The 18851-nt window shown below is 36.5% G+C and overlaps 1 protein-coding gene across 4 annotated transcripts in view; it reads left to right on the forward strand.

Moving 5' to 3' along the window:
• PRKD1 (protein kinase D1) overlaps positions 1-18851 on the forward strand; it is a 319380-nt gene that overhangs the window by 265428 nt on the left and 35101 nt on the right. For all 4 annotated transcript variants that reach the window (XM_027569854.2, XM_027569852.2, XM_027569853.2 and 1 more), the window contains 6 exons: positions 1235-1358; positions 3255-3332; positions 4602-4881; positions 5940-5992; positions 8039-8111; positions 10448-10554. In XM_027569854.2, coding sequence (XP_027425655.1) covers positions 1235-1358; positions 3255-3332; positions 4602-4881; positions 5940-5992; positions 8039-8111; positions 10448-10554 — 715 coding nt within the window. The remainder of the gene's footprint in view (positions 1-1234; positions 1359-3254; positions 3333-4601; positions 4882-5939; positions 5993-8038; positions 8112-10447; positions 10555-18851) is intronic.

Raw genomic sequence — 18851 nt, forward strand, 5'->3', positions numbered from 1 at the left:
CTTTTTCTGTGATCGCTTTTCTTTTGCATGTGAAAGTTACTCATATTTGCCAGCCACAGGTTTACTGCTAAATTAATGTTTATTCAGAGTTCATTGTTTGGACCTGCAAAGATCAGGGGCCAACATCAGTGGATACCATCTATCTTATAGCTGGCCCCTTATACAAATATCACATATGTCTACATCTTACTCTTCTGTATTTTATTTCAGAAGTATGTGAAATTTTATATTTGGGATTTGATCATCTGTACTTCTAGATTACTAGATGATCCCCATTTTTGATATCAGGGATCAGCACACTATGGTCAATGAGGCTGCTGCCTGTTTTGTAATAAAGTTTTATTGAAACATAGGCGTGACCCATTCATATTGTCTGTGGCTGCTTTTGCACCACAATGGCAGAATTAACTATTCTGCAGAGCTTAAAAATGTTTACACCTGGTCCTTTGCAGAAAAAGTTTCCCAGCCTCTGATTTACATTATAAAATGTATTCACACTTTTGTGTCCGTTTTACAAATGCCATATTTATTGGCAAACTGAAATTGCTCATGAGTAGAGCAATAAAATAATTGGAGTTTTTCCATTTAACGGCATAAGAAATATACTGGAAAATATTAGTCTTGTGACGGAACTATCTTTTGAAGGTGTACATTTCTGTAGTATCAAAGTGGGGGGAGTTTGGGGGGAGGTGCTTGCATATATGCAGAGTGGGTAGGGAAGAATTCAAGAAGAGACAGAGACAGAAATGAAAGGCAAAGAGATGAAGGATCCTGTGAACAATAGCTATTTAAGAGAGTTTAAATGGCAGAGTCTACTTTTTATGAAATTATCCAGACTCAAAATCATGTTCTATTATATTATGCGCATGATTAATATATTGCCTGTAGTCTATGATAAGTAAGCAAATAAGCTTTTATGTGTGATTCTGAATACTGTGGCCTCAGTACCCTAAGACGGTAATCTATCTGGTGTTTCCCCGAAGACTGAACACCATGCGGTTCAACCTAAAAACTAAGGTGATTATTATCCTGCTTCAGGATTTTTAAAGTGTAAAGTGCCTATCACTCAGAGTAATCCAGATTCTGAACCATGGTATTCTGACAATACATTTCACCAAAAATGGGATGTGAATGTTTTTTGACTTTCCCCCTGAAATAGCTGAAATAAGGTTTTATGCAGGAAAAGATCTGTATCTAAAAACATTTCTCTCCCAAAATATTTTGACTTTTCAAGTCCATCAACAAGCAACAATATCCCGCTCATGAGAGTTGTGCAGTCTGTCAAACACACGAAGAGGAAAAGCAGCACGGTGTTGAAAGAAGGATGGATGGTCCATTACACCAGCAAGGACACCCTGGTAAGATCCACAGCCAGCAGTTTACTCTTGGCTCACTAGCTTTCATTAGAAGAGTTGCTAGTGCCTTGACAAGACCGCAGGACATATGTTACCAGGAGCAAACCTCTGCTTGGGCATTGCGTAGGATCCGGTGGAACACATTAACAGTCTCTGGGTGTCGGAGGTAGTTGAGCAAGCAACTGAGTTAGAAAAAAGTGTAGACAGCAATCTCAGGGAAACAAAGTCATTTACCTCTGTTACTTGAGATGATCTCCGAACAACTTGATCTACCTGTCATTTTATAGCAGTCATGAAAATGACAGCATGTATTTTCAGAATGCTCCTTTGTGATTCAGAATTTAAGGAAAAAAAAACAACACTGCATTTTAGGGAGAGAAAAAACAATGATAACTATTATACACTTTTTAAATCCTTAATTAAGTGTTCACTTAACAACTGACCCATTTGGGAATACAGTGATCCTGTATTTTATTAGATAAAGGACAACATATTTTAATTTTTTAAATGTAGTCTGAGGTGTTCACTACTCCAGATTTTTCTAATAGGTGATGAATGAGATTGTGCATGTGTGAAAGAGAGAGAAAAGAAAAATCTTCGTTTTTGTTTTGAACTAATAGACATTTGGTGATAAGCATCTTTTCTCAGTTACTGGTAGTGTTTTCCTCCTCACCTCTTATTTATAGGATCCCCAACATTTCTTTAGAAAAATAGACACCCATAACCTAATTACTCTATCTATAATATCAGTCTTCTCTGCTGGAGAGAGATTTACATGACTTACTATAGGATCCAATTGAATATCATTTCTAGTTCTTCCTAGACATGGCAGACATACAGTATTTAAAGCATATCTAATATATTTGACTGGTCTAAGATTAGTTGTGGTTGAGAACCAAGAATACTGCTAGGGCTTTTTGGTCTAAAAGGATGAATACACCCACACACACACACACACACACACACACACACACACACACACCCCCACCCCCCCCACACACACACCCTAAAATTGTGGACCATAAACCTAGACTGAACAAGGACCTTATCACCAAATCATGGAAGTTTAAATCTGTAGTGAACTTAAGAGAACATAGAGTTTGATGCATTCCCCTGACTTCGTTACATTGATGTCATGGAGTCAGACTTGACATCCAACAAAATATTCTTTAGTTCTGTAATATTCAGAATTCTTCCATCTCTAATGGAGGCCAGAATACTTGACTGGATAAGCATGGTATTCCTTATGTTCTGAAATAATGAGTATACATAAATTCTACATCTCTTATAATATCTCTTATATCTAACCCTTTTTATTTTATTACAAACTGCAAATCCACCTCTGGCTCTGCAAGCAGTCAAATAAATTTTTAAAATGGAAATGTACCTGAGTGGCGCAGTAGGTTAAGTGCGGGTTTCGGCTCAGGTGGTGATCTCAGGGTCATGAGATCAAGCTCCTTGGGCTCTGCAGTCAGCAGGGAGTCTGCTTCAGTTTCTCTCTGCCCCTACCCCCTGAGTGCTCACTCTTTCTCTGTCTCTAAAATAAATAAATACATCTTTTAAAAAATAGAAATATTTACTACGCATGCACTAAGTGCTATGTTTAGTTTACTAGTAAACTATAAGTTTACTATATTTGCACTACACTGGGTGCAAATATATTATCTCCTTTATTACTCCTAACTCTCTGATGGAGATGCAGAAACGTATCACACAATTGCTAAATAGTCAACTTCTTCTAGAGTCTAAAATTCAGTGTGAGTCTTCCTGGTCCAGAGCCCATCAGATCTTATGTCTCCATTGGGAAAATGTTTTGGTTTTATCATTCTTAGGTATTTTTTTTTAATCTTTGGTATTTTTAAAATTTTTTAAAGATCCTAAATCTAATTTCTGTTTCAGCGGAAACGGCACTATTGGAGATTGGATAGCAAATGTATTACCCTCTTTCAAAATGACACCGGAAGCAGGTACTACAAGGTAAGGATGGCTCTTGCCTTAATTGGAGTCTCCTGCTCCCTCTTGTCTTCTTGGGAATGTAGGGTGTTAGGAATACAGAATACGTCTAACAGACATGACTGTTTTGTGCTTGTTCCAGGAGATATATTTTTTTTCTGTAGTTTACAGATTTGAGGGGAATCAGGTTGTGACCCCAAGTTAGTCATCTGTGAATTTCAAATTTCCCTGAGGAGTGCTTCTGGCCCCATGGAATGGTGGTGGGGAAGAGGAAGTTTAATTGAGTATATTAGATATGTGCATTTTAACTAGAAAATTCAAAGTCCAGCAGATTGGCTGCATTCTTGATATCCACTACATCCAGGTTTTTTGTTCATCTATAGTCTTACAACACATTCCCCAGGGCGTTAAGAAACATTGTATGATGTCTCCATGCATTGCCAATATGCATAAGGAGCACTTTCCTCTAGAGAAAAATTTGGCAGCAGTTTCCACTTTGTCTCTCTACGTGAAATAGTACAGATGTCACATAATGTATCACCCAGTAAAACATGGTTCCAAAAGAAGTTCATAGTGAAAACAGTATATACTTGCTCCTTCAAAATTAATGCAGCCTCAGCCATAGTTGATATGACTCACAGTGTCTACTTTACACAGCTCTAACAGAAAAAGGAAACCTCATTAAGTTTTAAATGAAAAATTTATTTTAAAAGTTATTATTTCTTAGTCACTCCATACCTCTGCATAGACAATGTGGTGATTAATTATTTTTTGCTATCAAAATTGTCTTAAAAGCAACGGCTTTTAAAACCAGTCTCTCTGGTCTACCTCACTAAAATTGTTCATTTGGCTATACTATTATATTAACATCTGTTGAATCAAATTATATGATTCATTTTCAGTGCCTAAAAGGATAGTTAAAACTTAGCAACAGCCAGGCATACCCAAGTGCATTTCAAAAGTGTGATTCTATCTCACCATTATAAAAATTAATCATTTATATTCTTAGATCTCAGTGCAGGTTCAAAATCATTATTCCTATTTGTACTTTTTCTTGCCACATGAACGTAGTAAAAAAGTCACTTGAATTTTTCTGGCAAGAGGAGATGATAAAGTTTCCCCCAGTAAAGGTACTTTTGAATTTTGCTTAGCAGTATTCTGTGTTTAATAAAACTATTTTACCTGAATGATGGCTATTTGTAATGTCATTTGTCACATGTGCCTAGCATGAATTTTATTTGAAAGTTCATAGACTTGCGATAAACTGCAGTTAGTACACTCTTTCTTCCACAGGAAATTCCTTTATCAGAAATTTTATCTCTGGAACCAGCAAAACCTTCAGCTTTAATTCCTAATGGAGCCAATCCTCATTGTTTTGAGATCACTACGGCCAATGTAGTGTATTACGTGGGAGAAAACGTGGTCAGTCCTTCCAGCCCACCACCCAATAGCAGTGTCCTCACCAGTGGTGTTGGTGCAGATGTGGCCAGGATGTGGGAGATGGCAATTCAGCATGCCCTCATGCCCGTCATTCCCAAGGGCTCGACTGTAGGTTCAGGAACCAACTCGCACAGTGAGTCTGCTCTAGTTTTGTGTCTGTAGAACAGTTGAAGAGAGCCTCTTTGGGGATGACTTAGTTTATTGGAGAACATTGGGTCTCTCAAATAGAAGCTGCTACACCTACTAAGGTATCTCATTAAATGATCATATGTTATTGTTTATTTTATATGAAAATTTGAACAAATTCATGTAAACCCTATGTATTAGGTAATAGCAGAAACCTAGAGCTGTTGTTGGTCCTAAAAGAAGGAGTAATCTAGTCAGCTTGCATTTGATCTGGAATGCCAGTTTTGTTATTTGCAAATGTGAGTTAACATGTTTCCTCAAAACCCCCTAACATGGTACTCTGTGCAGGATACTCGGTATGCAGAGTACTTGGAAATTCTTGATAATTGTATCCCAGAAAGAAGTCTCTGTTCATTAGTAGAATGAGACAGATTTTACCAAAATGCAACTGTGATCAGGTGTTGAGGATGAATTTTAAAAAGATATTTTAGAGGAATATCTATGTAAAAATGTGTAATTTTAAATTTCAAAATGGCTCTTAATAATGAAGCCTACGAGGGGGGAACCTGTTTTTTGTATTGCAGTAAGTTATCTGGTGATTGGTCACAACTTTTCTATTGATGTGTAAAGCAATGTACATATATAAATAGGTTATATATGTTTATTTTGGTGCTAAGCATTTTACGTGAGGTCTCTATTTTAAAGCCTAAAACAACCCTGACAGGTGGATGTTAATGATTTGCCTGTGTTACAGGTGAGGAAATCGGGCCCTAGAGAGATTAAGTTGTCTCAACTTTACCAGAGTGGTAAAGCGGCAGCCAGCATTAACCCAAGGCTTCAGGACTCCAGACTCTAAACTGACAAAATATTATTTTTCAAAGCCAAGTACAGAGTAAATCTGTAATTGTAAAAGGAAAGAAATATTCTAATGAACATTTTCCTAGAAACATTTAATTGCTGTGATTTAAAAACAGCCCTGCAGCTTGATTAGTAAAGCCTATAATCTGCTTGCTTTGATGTTGCTTCTCTTACTTCTTTTGTGTATTTTTTAACATGTATTTCCAGGAGATATTTCTGTGAGTATTTCAGTATCAAATTGCCAGATTCAAGAAAATGTGGTGAGTGTGTACCTACTAATATAAAACCACATTACTAATGTGGTAATGTGATTCTTTATTGGAAAATAAGAGTATCCTAAAGTACATATTTATTTATCTAACATTTTAATTTTTCAGTATTTTCTAGAAAGTAAAATAAGGTCTATTGGGATATTTTTCTTCCATAAGATTTTAGAAACATTATATTATGTGGATTTTTTAAAGTGATTTTTCTATATCCTGTAGTGTGGAGAGCTAAATACTATTATTCATCTCAGATAAACAATTATAATGCAGTGACTGATTTTTCTCACATTTGCCCACCTTGGTATTGGAATTTTAATGGTCAATATAACACAATACCAAACAAAATAAATTCTTTGAGTTGCACAAGCAGCCCTTAAATTCTCATTCCTTGATTGCTACCTAGCAGTGCTGTCTTATGACAAGGAGTTGTGAACGCTTTTAGAGTCACGTATGCTTATCAAGACCTCAGAAAACTGCATAAATCATTAGATTTTATGGGTCCATATTCTAACGCCCTAGTTGGCTATGCCACATAACTCCATCCTTTCAACTCAGTTTTTGAAAATCATTGACATGAGATAATTTATTATATTTTGTCATGACAGGCAGCCAACATGTAATAAAGCCTTTCCTACCCCGTCCTGTGACTCAGACCTTTTGCTCTGTTTTCCCTGCTATACCTATGACTGAAAGCAAAATGTTTACAGCCTTACTTACACTGATGTGAGTTTAATTTTTAAAGAATAAAATCCATGAAACTCTGTTCATCACTAGTTATAGCTTTGCATCCTTTGCTAAATTGGCATAAAGTAAACTGAAAACCAAAGCTGAATTGAAGAGAATTAGGAAAACTTCATAGTGAAGGTTAGTTGTAGTCTTATGCTGTTAATCTTGAAATATATTTCTAAACACCTGCACGTTCCTCTTGCTCTTGCTCAGCCAGAGAAGACTTTGGGAAATAAAGGTAATCTATAAGCCTCTTGGAAAATTCTAGATACCTGTCAGGTCATTCCACCCTGTTCAGCCACTGTTATCCACTGAAAATTTGGGGTGGGCCATTGAGCCATATGAAAAAGTTGGAGAAGCTGGGACTCAAAATACTGGAACAGTATTAATTTGTTTTCTTGTCTCCAGACAACCTTGAACTCAACCCATGGCTACTCTGAAGGGAGAACAGAATAGAGACAACTGGTAGTTGTTTTATAGGGAGGAGCACAAAGGAAAAGATAAGAGTGGGTAGGAGATGAAGAGGGTAGGATTTGATGTACAAGGACTCGCTTTCTGAAAGGACAAAGACTGTAAGAGTGGAGGACAGGCAGAAAATTCAGTATGATATAATAGGAATACATAAAGTGGAAAGTGGTGTTTGTGTTTTCATGAGTGTAATCATCAAATCAGAGACTGTAAGACATAGATTAAAACATAATGCTTTCTTTAGCAATTATTATTTCAAAGAGAAAAGACTAGACATTTGGATCTTGTGACCTCCAAAAGTAGTAAAAAATAGCTTCCTCACAGATGAGAGTTTCACAATGGATTGTCATCCTTTTGTGGTGTCTCCAACTCACAGTGATTCAGCCCCTTCAGTTTAGATTCATCTGGGTTGGATGGTTGATAGAGAAGCATCCTCACCATCCTAGCCATAAAGAGTGAAGTGACATGTGATTGGGACCCATGATTATTTAACCTGAAATTTCTAAATAACCATCCCCACAAGCAAATCTCTTTTTGAATACTTAAAGTAGCGTAGTATAGTTATAAGTCTTATTTCTCTCTGTTAAAACATATATGACTGAACATTCTGAAACCTCTGCTGCTTAAGAACCAACCAGTTTGCAAAAATATTACACTATTAAATTAATTGAAGAGTGTGCTTTGAATTCTGTAGTGATGCTGCACATTTCATCTAGCATTTACAATCTTATCATTTACGTTAAAATATCTAATAATATTAGTAATGTATATAATAGACATATAATTTATCAGGACTAATGTTTTGTTCTACTTCATGTTTGTTTTTCATTGGACTTGCACCTGTAGGACATCAGCACAGTATATCAGATTTTTCCTGATGAAGTACTGGGTTCTGGGCAATTTGGAATTGTTTATGGAGGTAGGTTAGCTCACTAGTATTTTTATTAACTTGGAATTTTAGCTACGTGTATTTAGAACAGTAATATCTCCAAGAAAAATATAAAAGACAAGACCTATGTGTACACATATTTGTATATATATCTCTCTGTGTTTTACCTTTTCAGCAATTTCTCTTGAGATAGTCACTATCTAGAGAACTGGATATTTCTGTCTTGTAAGAGAAGTTTTTCTACTCCTAAAAAACTTCTTTTGATTAACTCTTGACAGAATCTATACACAATGCTGGTTAAATACTGGTTTATTTAGACAAAATATTGAGAAGGACGGAAGTTATAATTCATAAATTAGTTCCATTTCTTTTTAGCATATTTGATCAGAACTCTACAAGAAATCTATTCACATAACTAGACAAATAATCTTTTAATTCTAAAATCTGTGACAATGTATTTCATAAAGGTTGTCGTTTTTTAAAGTTTTGAAATGAAATACTAGGTTTTTACCCTTTTCCTTATTGTCAAGCTATTTGGTGAACTTATTATTTTAAACTCTGCTGTTTTAGATTCTAGCCAGTTCAATTATAGTTTTCAAGTCTTTAAGAAACATTTAATATTTATGCTTTACCTCCCCTATAAACTGACACCACAACTTTCAGTTCTTGGATATAATCAGTTAAAAAAAATTATCTTTTCTGTGAGGTGGGAGGGCTCTGAAATAATCACAATGTCTCACTCATTATTGTTTATGATAGTATAATATGTGCTTTTTTAGTTAAAAACTGATTAAGTTATATTCTGTTCTAAAAAGTGATTTGGGCCGCACCTGGCTGGCCCAGTCAGTAGAGCATGCAACTCTTGATCTTGGGGTTGTGAGTCTGAGACCCACACTGGGTGTAGCGTTTACTTTAAAAAAATAAAAAAATAAAAAGTAATTTTGATTCTTATAAAATGCTCAAATGCTATTTTTTTATGGGAAACCCACAATGAGTCAGCAGACATTGTGCTTTTTGTTAATGCATAGCAGTGTAACAGTGCTGCACAGAGTATTACTCTACAGTGTAATCATTGCTTGCAAAAAAAAAAAGTCATGCAATATAAAACATAGTAAATATAACTGCACATCCTGTAGGGTTGAGAAATGAGGGCAGAGGGACCAGCAGGTGCCAGATAATTTGTAATACCCAACACTGAAGGAGCAGGCCCAGGAAGAGGACTCCACAAGGAAACTGAAAAGTTTAGACCGGTCTCATAGGGGATGAAGCAGATGAGAACCACTATCAGAAGAGAGGTCAAGTACTCTATATCATGACAGAGGAGTGGAAACAAAAGAAGGTCTGACCCTGAAGAGAGTAGAGAGTGGAATGACTAAGTAGAATAGAGATGGCAGTGCGTCCAAGAGTAAGTGATGTTAGGGAAGTAGAGAATGGGAAAACAGGACAATCTGGGAAAGAAGGAAGGAGGTGTCAGAAGGAAGTCAGCAAGAGTCTGGAAGGAGTCAGAAGGAAGAGTGAGAGTAGAGTGTAGGGGGAAGGAACGCTGGATTTACAACAAATGGTATCATGGAATTTCAGGTTTGTTTGTATGTGAAAAAAAACGTGTAATTAGGTCATTTTCATACTTATTTAACACTACTCTATTCTATACCTACTACAGTATAGTAGTGTAGAAGTTAAGAGCTCGAGGGTGCCCTATAGATTCCCTAAAAGGTTTGTTGGGAGGCTTAAATGGGATGTAATGTATGTAAAAGGCCTGTCTTGTGATGACAATGACAGTGATGATGATGAAGGTTTTCTGAGTTTGTATAGTTCTCTGGGCAGTGTGTGTACCTTAGGTATCTTATTTCACCTAATGCTCAGAACAGCCCTACCATTGAAGATGAGGTACCTAAAACTCAGAAAGCCTAAAGTGATTTGCTCAGGGTACCAAAGCTAGTAAGTGAGAGCCAAGACTTTTTATTCTTTCCCTTATGACATGCATTAGTTTATCAGGACTTTAAAATTATACTTTCTTAAGGAGAGCATTTTGTTGGTGGTATAAGATTGTTTATATTAAGTAGCTCAATATCGTGTTTCTAAATCATATATTTTTATGCAACAATATCAGGCTGTTGATATGTATAGCCTTTAAGGTCCCACTTTTGTTTTCTAAATTGTGGCTAATTTTATGGTACATATTTGATTTAGAATAAGGGAGCTAAGAAATGAAATCTTGATGGATGTAAGTCAATGCTCATTAGAAATGTTGTGTTCAATGAAACATTTTTGTAATTCCCAAAATTGTCCTTGTAAATTCTGGTGTTCTTTAATATAGATGATATTTAATAACATTATGCTAATATCTTCCTCTTTTTATTTTAAAGGAAAACATCGTAAAACAGGAAGAGATGTAGCTATTAAAATCATTGACAAATTAAGATTTCCAACCAAACAAGAAAGCCAGCTTCGTAATGAGGTTGCAATTCTTCAGGTACATCTTTGTTTTTCATTTGGAGTCTCTAAGATTGTCCCCCAACTTCCGCAGAACAAAGAAAAGGTCTCCAGATATCTATGGCATAGTTTTTTTGGAACGCTTTAAAATAACTGGAAAGGCAGCTTGAGCATCCGACTATTGCCTAGGTAGTATCTTTCCTAAGTCTGGGCAGTAGTTGTTCTCTTTTATGTACTTAATTCTGGGTTTTAATATATTATTAATGCTCATTAAATGGGTAATGTTTCAGCGTTTGCTCGTGGTGGACATGCTGAGACCATTTTGTTTTACATCGTAAATGACCTTGCCTTCATAAACATTCCTCCTTTATGCTGTGATAATTATATGAATTGAGTATGGAACTGTCAGCATATTAGGTACATGAGTAATGTATGCCCGAGAATCGGATCGTCTTGGTATTATTAATGTCCTTTTTGTCTCTCACTGTAAGCCTTTCCCTTAATAGTGAGCATGTTACTTAACTCCTTTCATTAACAGTAATCCCTTTTTCAAGCCAGAATATGTTAGTCAAAGATATTATGCGGTACATATAATTTTTGTAACCATTAAAACTTTTTCCACAGGCTAAAAGGAAATTGAGCAACTGTTTGCTAAATGTGGTCACCTAGCTATTCAGTCTAGACAATCAGGCCATTGATAAATGCCCATTTTTTTATATAACCACCATAATTCTGTACTTGTTGTGCAAGCTGTTCATAATTTCTAATTCATAGCTTTATTGAATAATTTTCATTTGAACGTGGCTAACAGAACAGATTGCCTTTCTTCATTTATTGTTTCATTGAGCTGCCATTTATTGAGTTTCATACAATAAAAAGTTGAAAAAGATGCAATTTCTGCCCTAAAGGAGCTCATGTGCACAGACAACCAAAAATAATGCCCGCTATACATAGAAAAATAACATAGACTTTTCTGGGACTCAGAATTTCTAAAGATGGTGTTTTTGTGCTTTTGGACAACTGTGTAACACAGAGAACTACCACAGTGTTCTGTGTTTTCCTGGGGAAGATGATAACCAGGCTCTGAAGATGCCAGTTTCATAGATTCATAGCTTAGTGCTTGCTAATCAGTTACCAAAAAAAGATTTTTTAGAAAATTCTTAACTTGGCGACATGGAGCTGTTAATGACGTCTGAAAACTTAGTAAATGACATCATGCCAAACCTGGCCCCTGCTCTCCCAGTCTCCACTCCCAAGTGGTGTCCTGAAGGCTGATCCTTTGCAACATGCCAACCTCCAGACTGGCATATGTACAGAGACATTTATCCTTGCTTGCCAGACATGAGAGAGAGAAACTTCCTGGTTAGCATGGCTCCGTCATTTTACATGTTATTGCAGTGGCAGAGTGTGATCGGATAGATGTAGAAGGTCTAACTCTCTGTGTCTAGGCCCTGTAATTGGCTCTCCCCCGCCTGTCAGTAAGTATCAGCTGCTGACTCTATAGTGAGGTAGAAAAATAAAATACACCTGAGCATAAACTGCCTCCCGTCTCCTCTTCTAAAAGAGTAGGTGCAGTCAACAACTCAGATACAATAAACAGACACTTGGCAAGATTTTCATTATGGTTTTCAAAAAAAAAAAGTTTGTTTAGGTTGAAAGTCAAATTCTGCCCCTTGAGCATGTGAAGAGGTTGAACAGTTCTCATATTATGGCCTGGAATCTCAAAAATCCTCATTGCTAATCCCTCATCCCCACTGTCCCTAATCATTCACTTTATTCATCAAACTCCTATTGATTGAGTACATAGCATGAGCTAAGCACCGTCCTAGGTCCAGTGAATACAGAGGGGACAAGATGCACAGATCCTTGTTGTGGGTCTTTTTTTTTTTTTTTCTTAAGGTGATTTTATTACAGCATGGGGACAGGTCCCATGGACAGAAAGAGCTGCCTGTTGTCGTGGGTCTTAATTTGAATCACTCAGCTATACCTTCAGTCAGATGTTTGCAACTTATTTATGTGTCGAATTTTCAATCACATAACATGTACCATGAGTCTTCTTAAGCCTTGGCTTAATTATATGCACTTGCGGGATTCAGAAGTTCATACTTTTATCATAAAGTTGCCAATTGTTTCAAAATTTCAAAAATAGGGGACTCATCCTATCTCCCAACTGAAACAAATGAAAGAAAATGTTTTAACCCTTTAACCATTGTCTGATTTATCAGCCTCTCCGGAAGGAAAGATTGTAATTCAGTATTCAAAGACAGTGAAGTTCAAGCTCACCTCCTTTGAGTCTTTGCTCAAATATCATCAACTGTATAAGTACCATTCTTACCTTATTGAAAACTACAATTCATTCAGACCCCCTCCCATCCCTACCCCTGTGCGCCTCTTACTCTGATCTGTTTTTTTCTTCCATAGCCCTTATCACCTTCTGTTCTATTATAGAATTTCATTTATTGTATTTGTTGTGTGTTTCTCTCCCCAGCCCCTTCACTAGAATATACACATCAGGGGGGTAGATATCATTCTTTTGTTTACTGATATGTCCCGAGCCCCAAAAATTGTTCCTGGTACATATCAGGTGTTTAGCAAATATTTGTTGATGGAATATTTGTTGAATTAAAATTGTACAGAAACACCATCCTGTCACATAAAATGTCCTACATAGTATCTAACCAGGTAGCAGAAGTCTAGACTGCATTTGCTGTTAATGGTTAATTGGCTGGTTAGTTAAGAAGGATTAACTATGGTTAATGGGGTTAGCTCTTTGAAAGCCCTCATTGCCTCATTTTGTATTTATCAAAAGTAAGAATTCATCTTTTTGGACCTGAAAAGACAAAGTGGTAATGGGGATAGAGAGTGGGGCTTAGAATTCTGACTCACTAACTGGTATGTTCAGAAAAAGTACCATGAATGAAGTCAACTGGATGGTGAGCAAGGTTTTCTTCTACTACTCTTAAGGAACAGAATTCCGTCCCTCTGGACATAAAAGTGATTCCTAGAAGCATTTGGCATTCTCTGCCTCGTGGTCCCCTACTTACGAAAGCTGGAGTCCTAGTTTATGGTTGTACCTGGAGTCTTACAAGTTTTGCCCTGTTCCCTTCCTCCTGATTCTCCAGAAGGGGCCATGTGGGCTGAAATGACTGATGGCAGAAATCCCTCCTCCTGCAGCTCTTCTAGTCCTCTGGTCAAATTCTGATGTGTTTCTGTTGTTTGTAGAAAAGTACCTTTGCTTATAGAAGACTTCAGAGTTGTGTAAATATGGACTATATGAAATAGTAGAATTCTTTCATTGTCCATTTTCTCCTTGCTGTATAACCTAGGTCAGGGCTTTCCAAAATCTGATTCAGTCATTAGGAAACTAAGCTCTTTAGATATTTTTGAATAGTTGACAAATTAAGGCAAGTGTGAATCTTATGGCATAGTCATCCCTTATATCATTTAGAATAGCCTATTTTCGTTAGATGTAAATACTTCGTTATTATTTTTCTGTTTCAGTAGAATGTTAATGTACATGTTAAATGTTTCATAAAATCCCCAAGGGATCTGCTTATATTATTATGTTAAAAGTTGTATCTTGATTTAAAAAAAGACATAGCAAATTTAAAACTTTTTTTTTTCTATTCATGTCAGCAAAATAAGAATAAGAAGATTGTTGTTTTATGATTAGGAATATCACAGAAAACTGACCTTTTACAAGGAGATGGCAACTATCTCTTGCAAAACTTAGAAACTTAAAATTTAAAGTAAATGGTATTGGTATATTTAATATACTGTACTAACATGGACTTGTTCAGTCAGAATTACAACACTAGCACTTCTGTTTATGATACAATGTGTGAAAGCATTTTGGAATTTAAAAAGGACCGAATATAGAATACATAATATAAAAAATACATAAGAATTTTATAAGCCATAAATTAAATGTATCCCTTTGCACTCCAGAATTACCTCGATTATTCTGGTTTCTCTGTTGTGAGGCACTCCTCTTCCCATTCAAGTCTCTCTTCCCTTAAAAACCAAAAGGCAGCAACAACCAAATGTGGTCTTGATATGTCCAGGCTGCCTTGCATAGGTGCATTCAGTTCTCCCTTCTGTGTGGCCACTCTTTAGATTTAGATCTCTCCTCTTCTTTCCATTCTTGTTCACACATTCCTTTGTCTTTGGTTTCCACACCTTTCTTAAAGAAAATGCAAGGTCCTTTTGCCATCGCCTTGTTTTCTCCTTCTGCCCATCTGTCACCCTTTGGCTCTTTTTCAGTCTTTATCCAGCTTGACTAATCTCAGTCCTTATGTGGCATTGATCATTTGTTCCCCTGCATTTACAAGATCCTCTCTCTCCTTCCCTGCTAGCTTCTCCAAACTTCTACCCGAACTTCTCCTTTCTTTCACCTAACTGGCCTATGCTAATGTGGGACTCATTCCCGGAGTGAGGTCATCCACTTTAAGAGCAGCCTCTGTCATCCCTTTCCAGGTCATCCCGTAATTTATCTTTGAGTTCTGATCTTCCAGAGGCACTTGAGTCTCATATTTTTGACCTTTGGACATCTCCACTTTGCTGGGCCAGTCTCACCCCAAACCAACCAGCCTAAAACCTAACACTTAATTGTAAGATCTTTCCCTGCAAGATACTCTCTCCCTAACTTTGTTTTGCTTTCATTCTTCCAGTTTCTAAGGCAAGAACCCTTTTCCTCAATTAATAAAAATATTAAGTCAATCAACAGTACCTACGAAGTACTTCCTTCCTTTATACGAAGCAATATAGTGAGCCTCTGGGCCATATAAAAATGAATGAAAGCTTTTAAGATATTTATCATCTATCTGGGCAGTCAGGTACAAGTAACTACAAGTCAGGATAGCTGTGGAAGCACAGTGAAAGAAATCATGGATTATGACTGAGGCCAGGATGTTGGAATCAGTTCCAAGAGAAATATGGCATTGGTGAAGTCTTGAAAGATTCATGGGTTTTGATAACCAAAGAAATGTTGGAAAGGGTTATTAGGCTGAGGGGCCACCTTAGTAAAATAAATAGTGTATGAAAATTGAATAGAAAAATTTAGATCATTTTAGAAGATTAGCTTTCAGACATTTTTCCTCATGTATCCTCAAAAAGAATTTTAAAAAACGTTGTACCTTGTACCTGGTTGTATATTTTTAAGATGACAGCCAGAACTATTTTATCAGACATTTAAAGAGTTTTAGTTTTGCACTATATTAAGAATATTGATATTTAAAAATAAAGCTATTATATCACTTCTTTACAGGTATGCATTAGAATCTAATTGTCATAGTCAATTGATATACTTTACCAACCATTTAAAAAAATACATGAATGGACTCTTCTTTGACAATATAATTCACAATATTGCTTGTTTTCTTTGACTATATTATACTTTTCTCACGAAATTGTATTCCAATGTAATGTGTTTTTATAATTGAAAATCTTTTGTTGGTCCCCTTTCATAATTATTTACAGTAAAAATAAGTATATATTTTAAATTTCTTGATTACAACACTTTAATAAGTGTTTCAAAGCATTCTTTTGGGTTCAGTTACCATTACAATTATTAGTAAAAACTTAATTCCCTAAAATTTTACCTATACTTGTTAAACATAAAAAATAAAATGCTACTGAAAATACACTATTTATTGAGATTGATTTTTTAATTTAGTTCATAAATTGGCATGTGAATATTACTTGTTGTTTGAATTAGACAGAATTCAGCAACCATTTTCTTTCTTTTTTTTTAAACTATAGGAGCCAAGTTATAAGCCCAAACAAAAACAGTGATTTATCTTCAGAAGTTCATTTCAGTCCTTTCTCCATTAATAAATCCATTAAATCTCTAATTTTGATGAAAGCATGAATTAGAAACTAAGTTACAGATGAATTGATTTCCAAGTTAGAGTCATTCACTTCAGACTGGCACAGTATTTCAAATTTTCTCTCTGCTTTTCTCTCAGGGGATTTTTCTCCCTACCCCCGGCAAGGTGCTCTAGTAATATTTGGAGTAAGTGAGAAGCATCCATGGAAGGAAGAAAAATGATTATGAAAGGAAACATGTGGATGGAGAATTTGAGAACTACACAGATATTTTCAGATCTATATTAGAAGTTATTTGTGGACTGGTCTGATTCGTTCATTCATTCCTCATATATTTTTGAGTGCCCACCATGTTCCAGGCTACAGTAAAGATACAGATATAAACAAAACAGATTTTCCTAAAACTCTGCTCTGCTCACATATCTCTTAAAAATCTTTCTGTTCCCCAAGAGTATGCCTACTTGGTTAGGAGACTGCTGTGGTGGGACATAGTGTGCAGGAAGACAGGAAATGGCTTTCATGTGAGTTCATGGAGAACCTTAGATAATGTGCCAAGTTGATCAGATTTTATTACGCTTGGGTGATTGTAAATTATTGAGATGTTTTGAAAAAAATGTTATGATCAAATTAGCATTTGGAGATGGCATATTATAGAGAAAAATGTCTAAAGGCAAGAAAACCTCATTGGAGGCTATTTGCTATTTTCAGCTAGTAGTGACAAAGTGCCCCTGGTTCCTCTTCTTTCTTGCTATGCAATTGTCTTGGCTTCATCCTTAACATTTCCATTGGCACTAGTCTACACCAGACTGGGTTTTTTTGTTTTTTTTTTTTTTTTTAAGATTTTATTTACTTATTTGTCAGAGAGGGAGAGAGAGTGAGCACAAGCAGGAGGAGTGGCAGGCAGAGGGAGAAGCAGGCTCCCGGCTGAGCAGGGAGCCCAATGCAGGACTCGATCCCAGGATCCTGGGATCATGACCTGAGCCGAAGACAGACGCTTAACGAACTGAGCCACTCAGGCATCCCTAAACCAGACTTTTAAATTCATGCCTTGATTGCTGCAATGGGTGATATTCTGATAGTTTGGTTCCCCACTCCCCCAGCCTGAATCTGTCATCATCTTGCTGACCCTGCCTTTTCCCCTGGTCCATCCTGAAGACCACAATCAGATGAGTCTTTAGTGGGTTTCCATCCTGTCCCTCCCTGGCTTAGTAGTTTTCTTATTTCATCAAATCTGTTTTTAGCATTGTAGGTGATCATGCTGGACCTTATCACTCCTATTCACCTTAGTCCTTCATTTCTCTTCAAGTTACTGTTCTCATCATACTCTTAACCTCTGGCCATTGCTCAGCTTTTAATTCCAAGCCTGGAGGCCCACCTTGGTTTCCTTGGTTTATTCACGTTTGATTGATCTTCGAGATGTATCAATCCTCTCTGACCGCTCGTGCTCTTTTCCATATCTCCTGTTTACTTATGGTTTCTAGTCTTCATACAAAGCAGTAATACTTATCAAATACTTCTTATGTTATAATTATACTATAAACAAATTTGAAGGTCTCAGCAACGCCTTGTTTTCCGTTTCCACAATGCCTAGCACAGTAGTAAAGACATTACAAGTAATAGGTTAACGTTTGACAAAATTGTCTTAAATCACATACTGTATTAAATTTTAAGGGCCTTTGTTATAAAACCTTTTGCATGAATCATTAAATTTTAGGCTCGAATTAGAAAGTTATTGTATTTGAGGAGGAGGAAGAGTTTGTAGAATAGCTGTTAATTGTTCCAGATGTACAGGCTGTCTCAAAAGCTGAATCCTGTGGGGAAAATTGGGCTTTAGGTACAAAAGAAGTCAGAGAACATGTCAGAGCGATACCTTTAAAGACAGTGGAACCTCGAGATCAAGAAGGGATTTGGTAACCTAGAACTACACTGTGGTGGTACATGGGTTTAGAAATAGAATGAGCTCTAGGAGAAGTCCTGCCAGTCAGGAAAATAAGGAATCATCAAGGCAACTTGTCAAGGTGGATGTCATCCCTGGCAGCATTCAGAAAACCAGACAATATGCTGAGATGGGTTGTGAGATCACAGTGAAGAGGCCTAAGTGTCATGGAGCCTGAGGCATACCAGTTAGAATAGGCAGGACCCCAGTCCTAAATGGACTTGAGTCCACAGAAAAAATTAAAGCAATGTGTAATATAGCGTTTAAAGAACATGAGTTCTGGAATCAGGTGCCTGGATTCAAAGCTCAGACTTATTTAAGAGTTCTTAGGAGCTTGGATAAGTTACTTACACTGTCCGAGCCTCAGTTTCCTTCTCTGGAAAACCTCGTAGAGATGTTGTGAGACTCGGATGTGATAATTTTGTGAAACTCTTAGCAGTTCCTGGCAGGTAGTAAAGGTTCCATACTTACTAAGGTGTTACTAGCATTGCCACCACTAGGTTGTAAAGTCTAGCTTCTAGAAAGCGGGTCCAATAACTTGATGTTGAATTCCCTAAATAGAGAACCTCAAAACA

The sequence above is a fragment of the Zalophus californianus genome, chromosome 6 (genome assembly GCF_009762305.2).
Source record: "Zalophus californianus isolate mZalCal1 chromosome 6, mZalCal1.pri.v2, whole genome shotgun sequence".
Taxonomy (NCBI): domain Eukaryota; kingdom Metazoa; phylum Chordata; class Mammalia; order Carnivora; family Otariidae; genus Zalophus; species Zalophus californianus.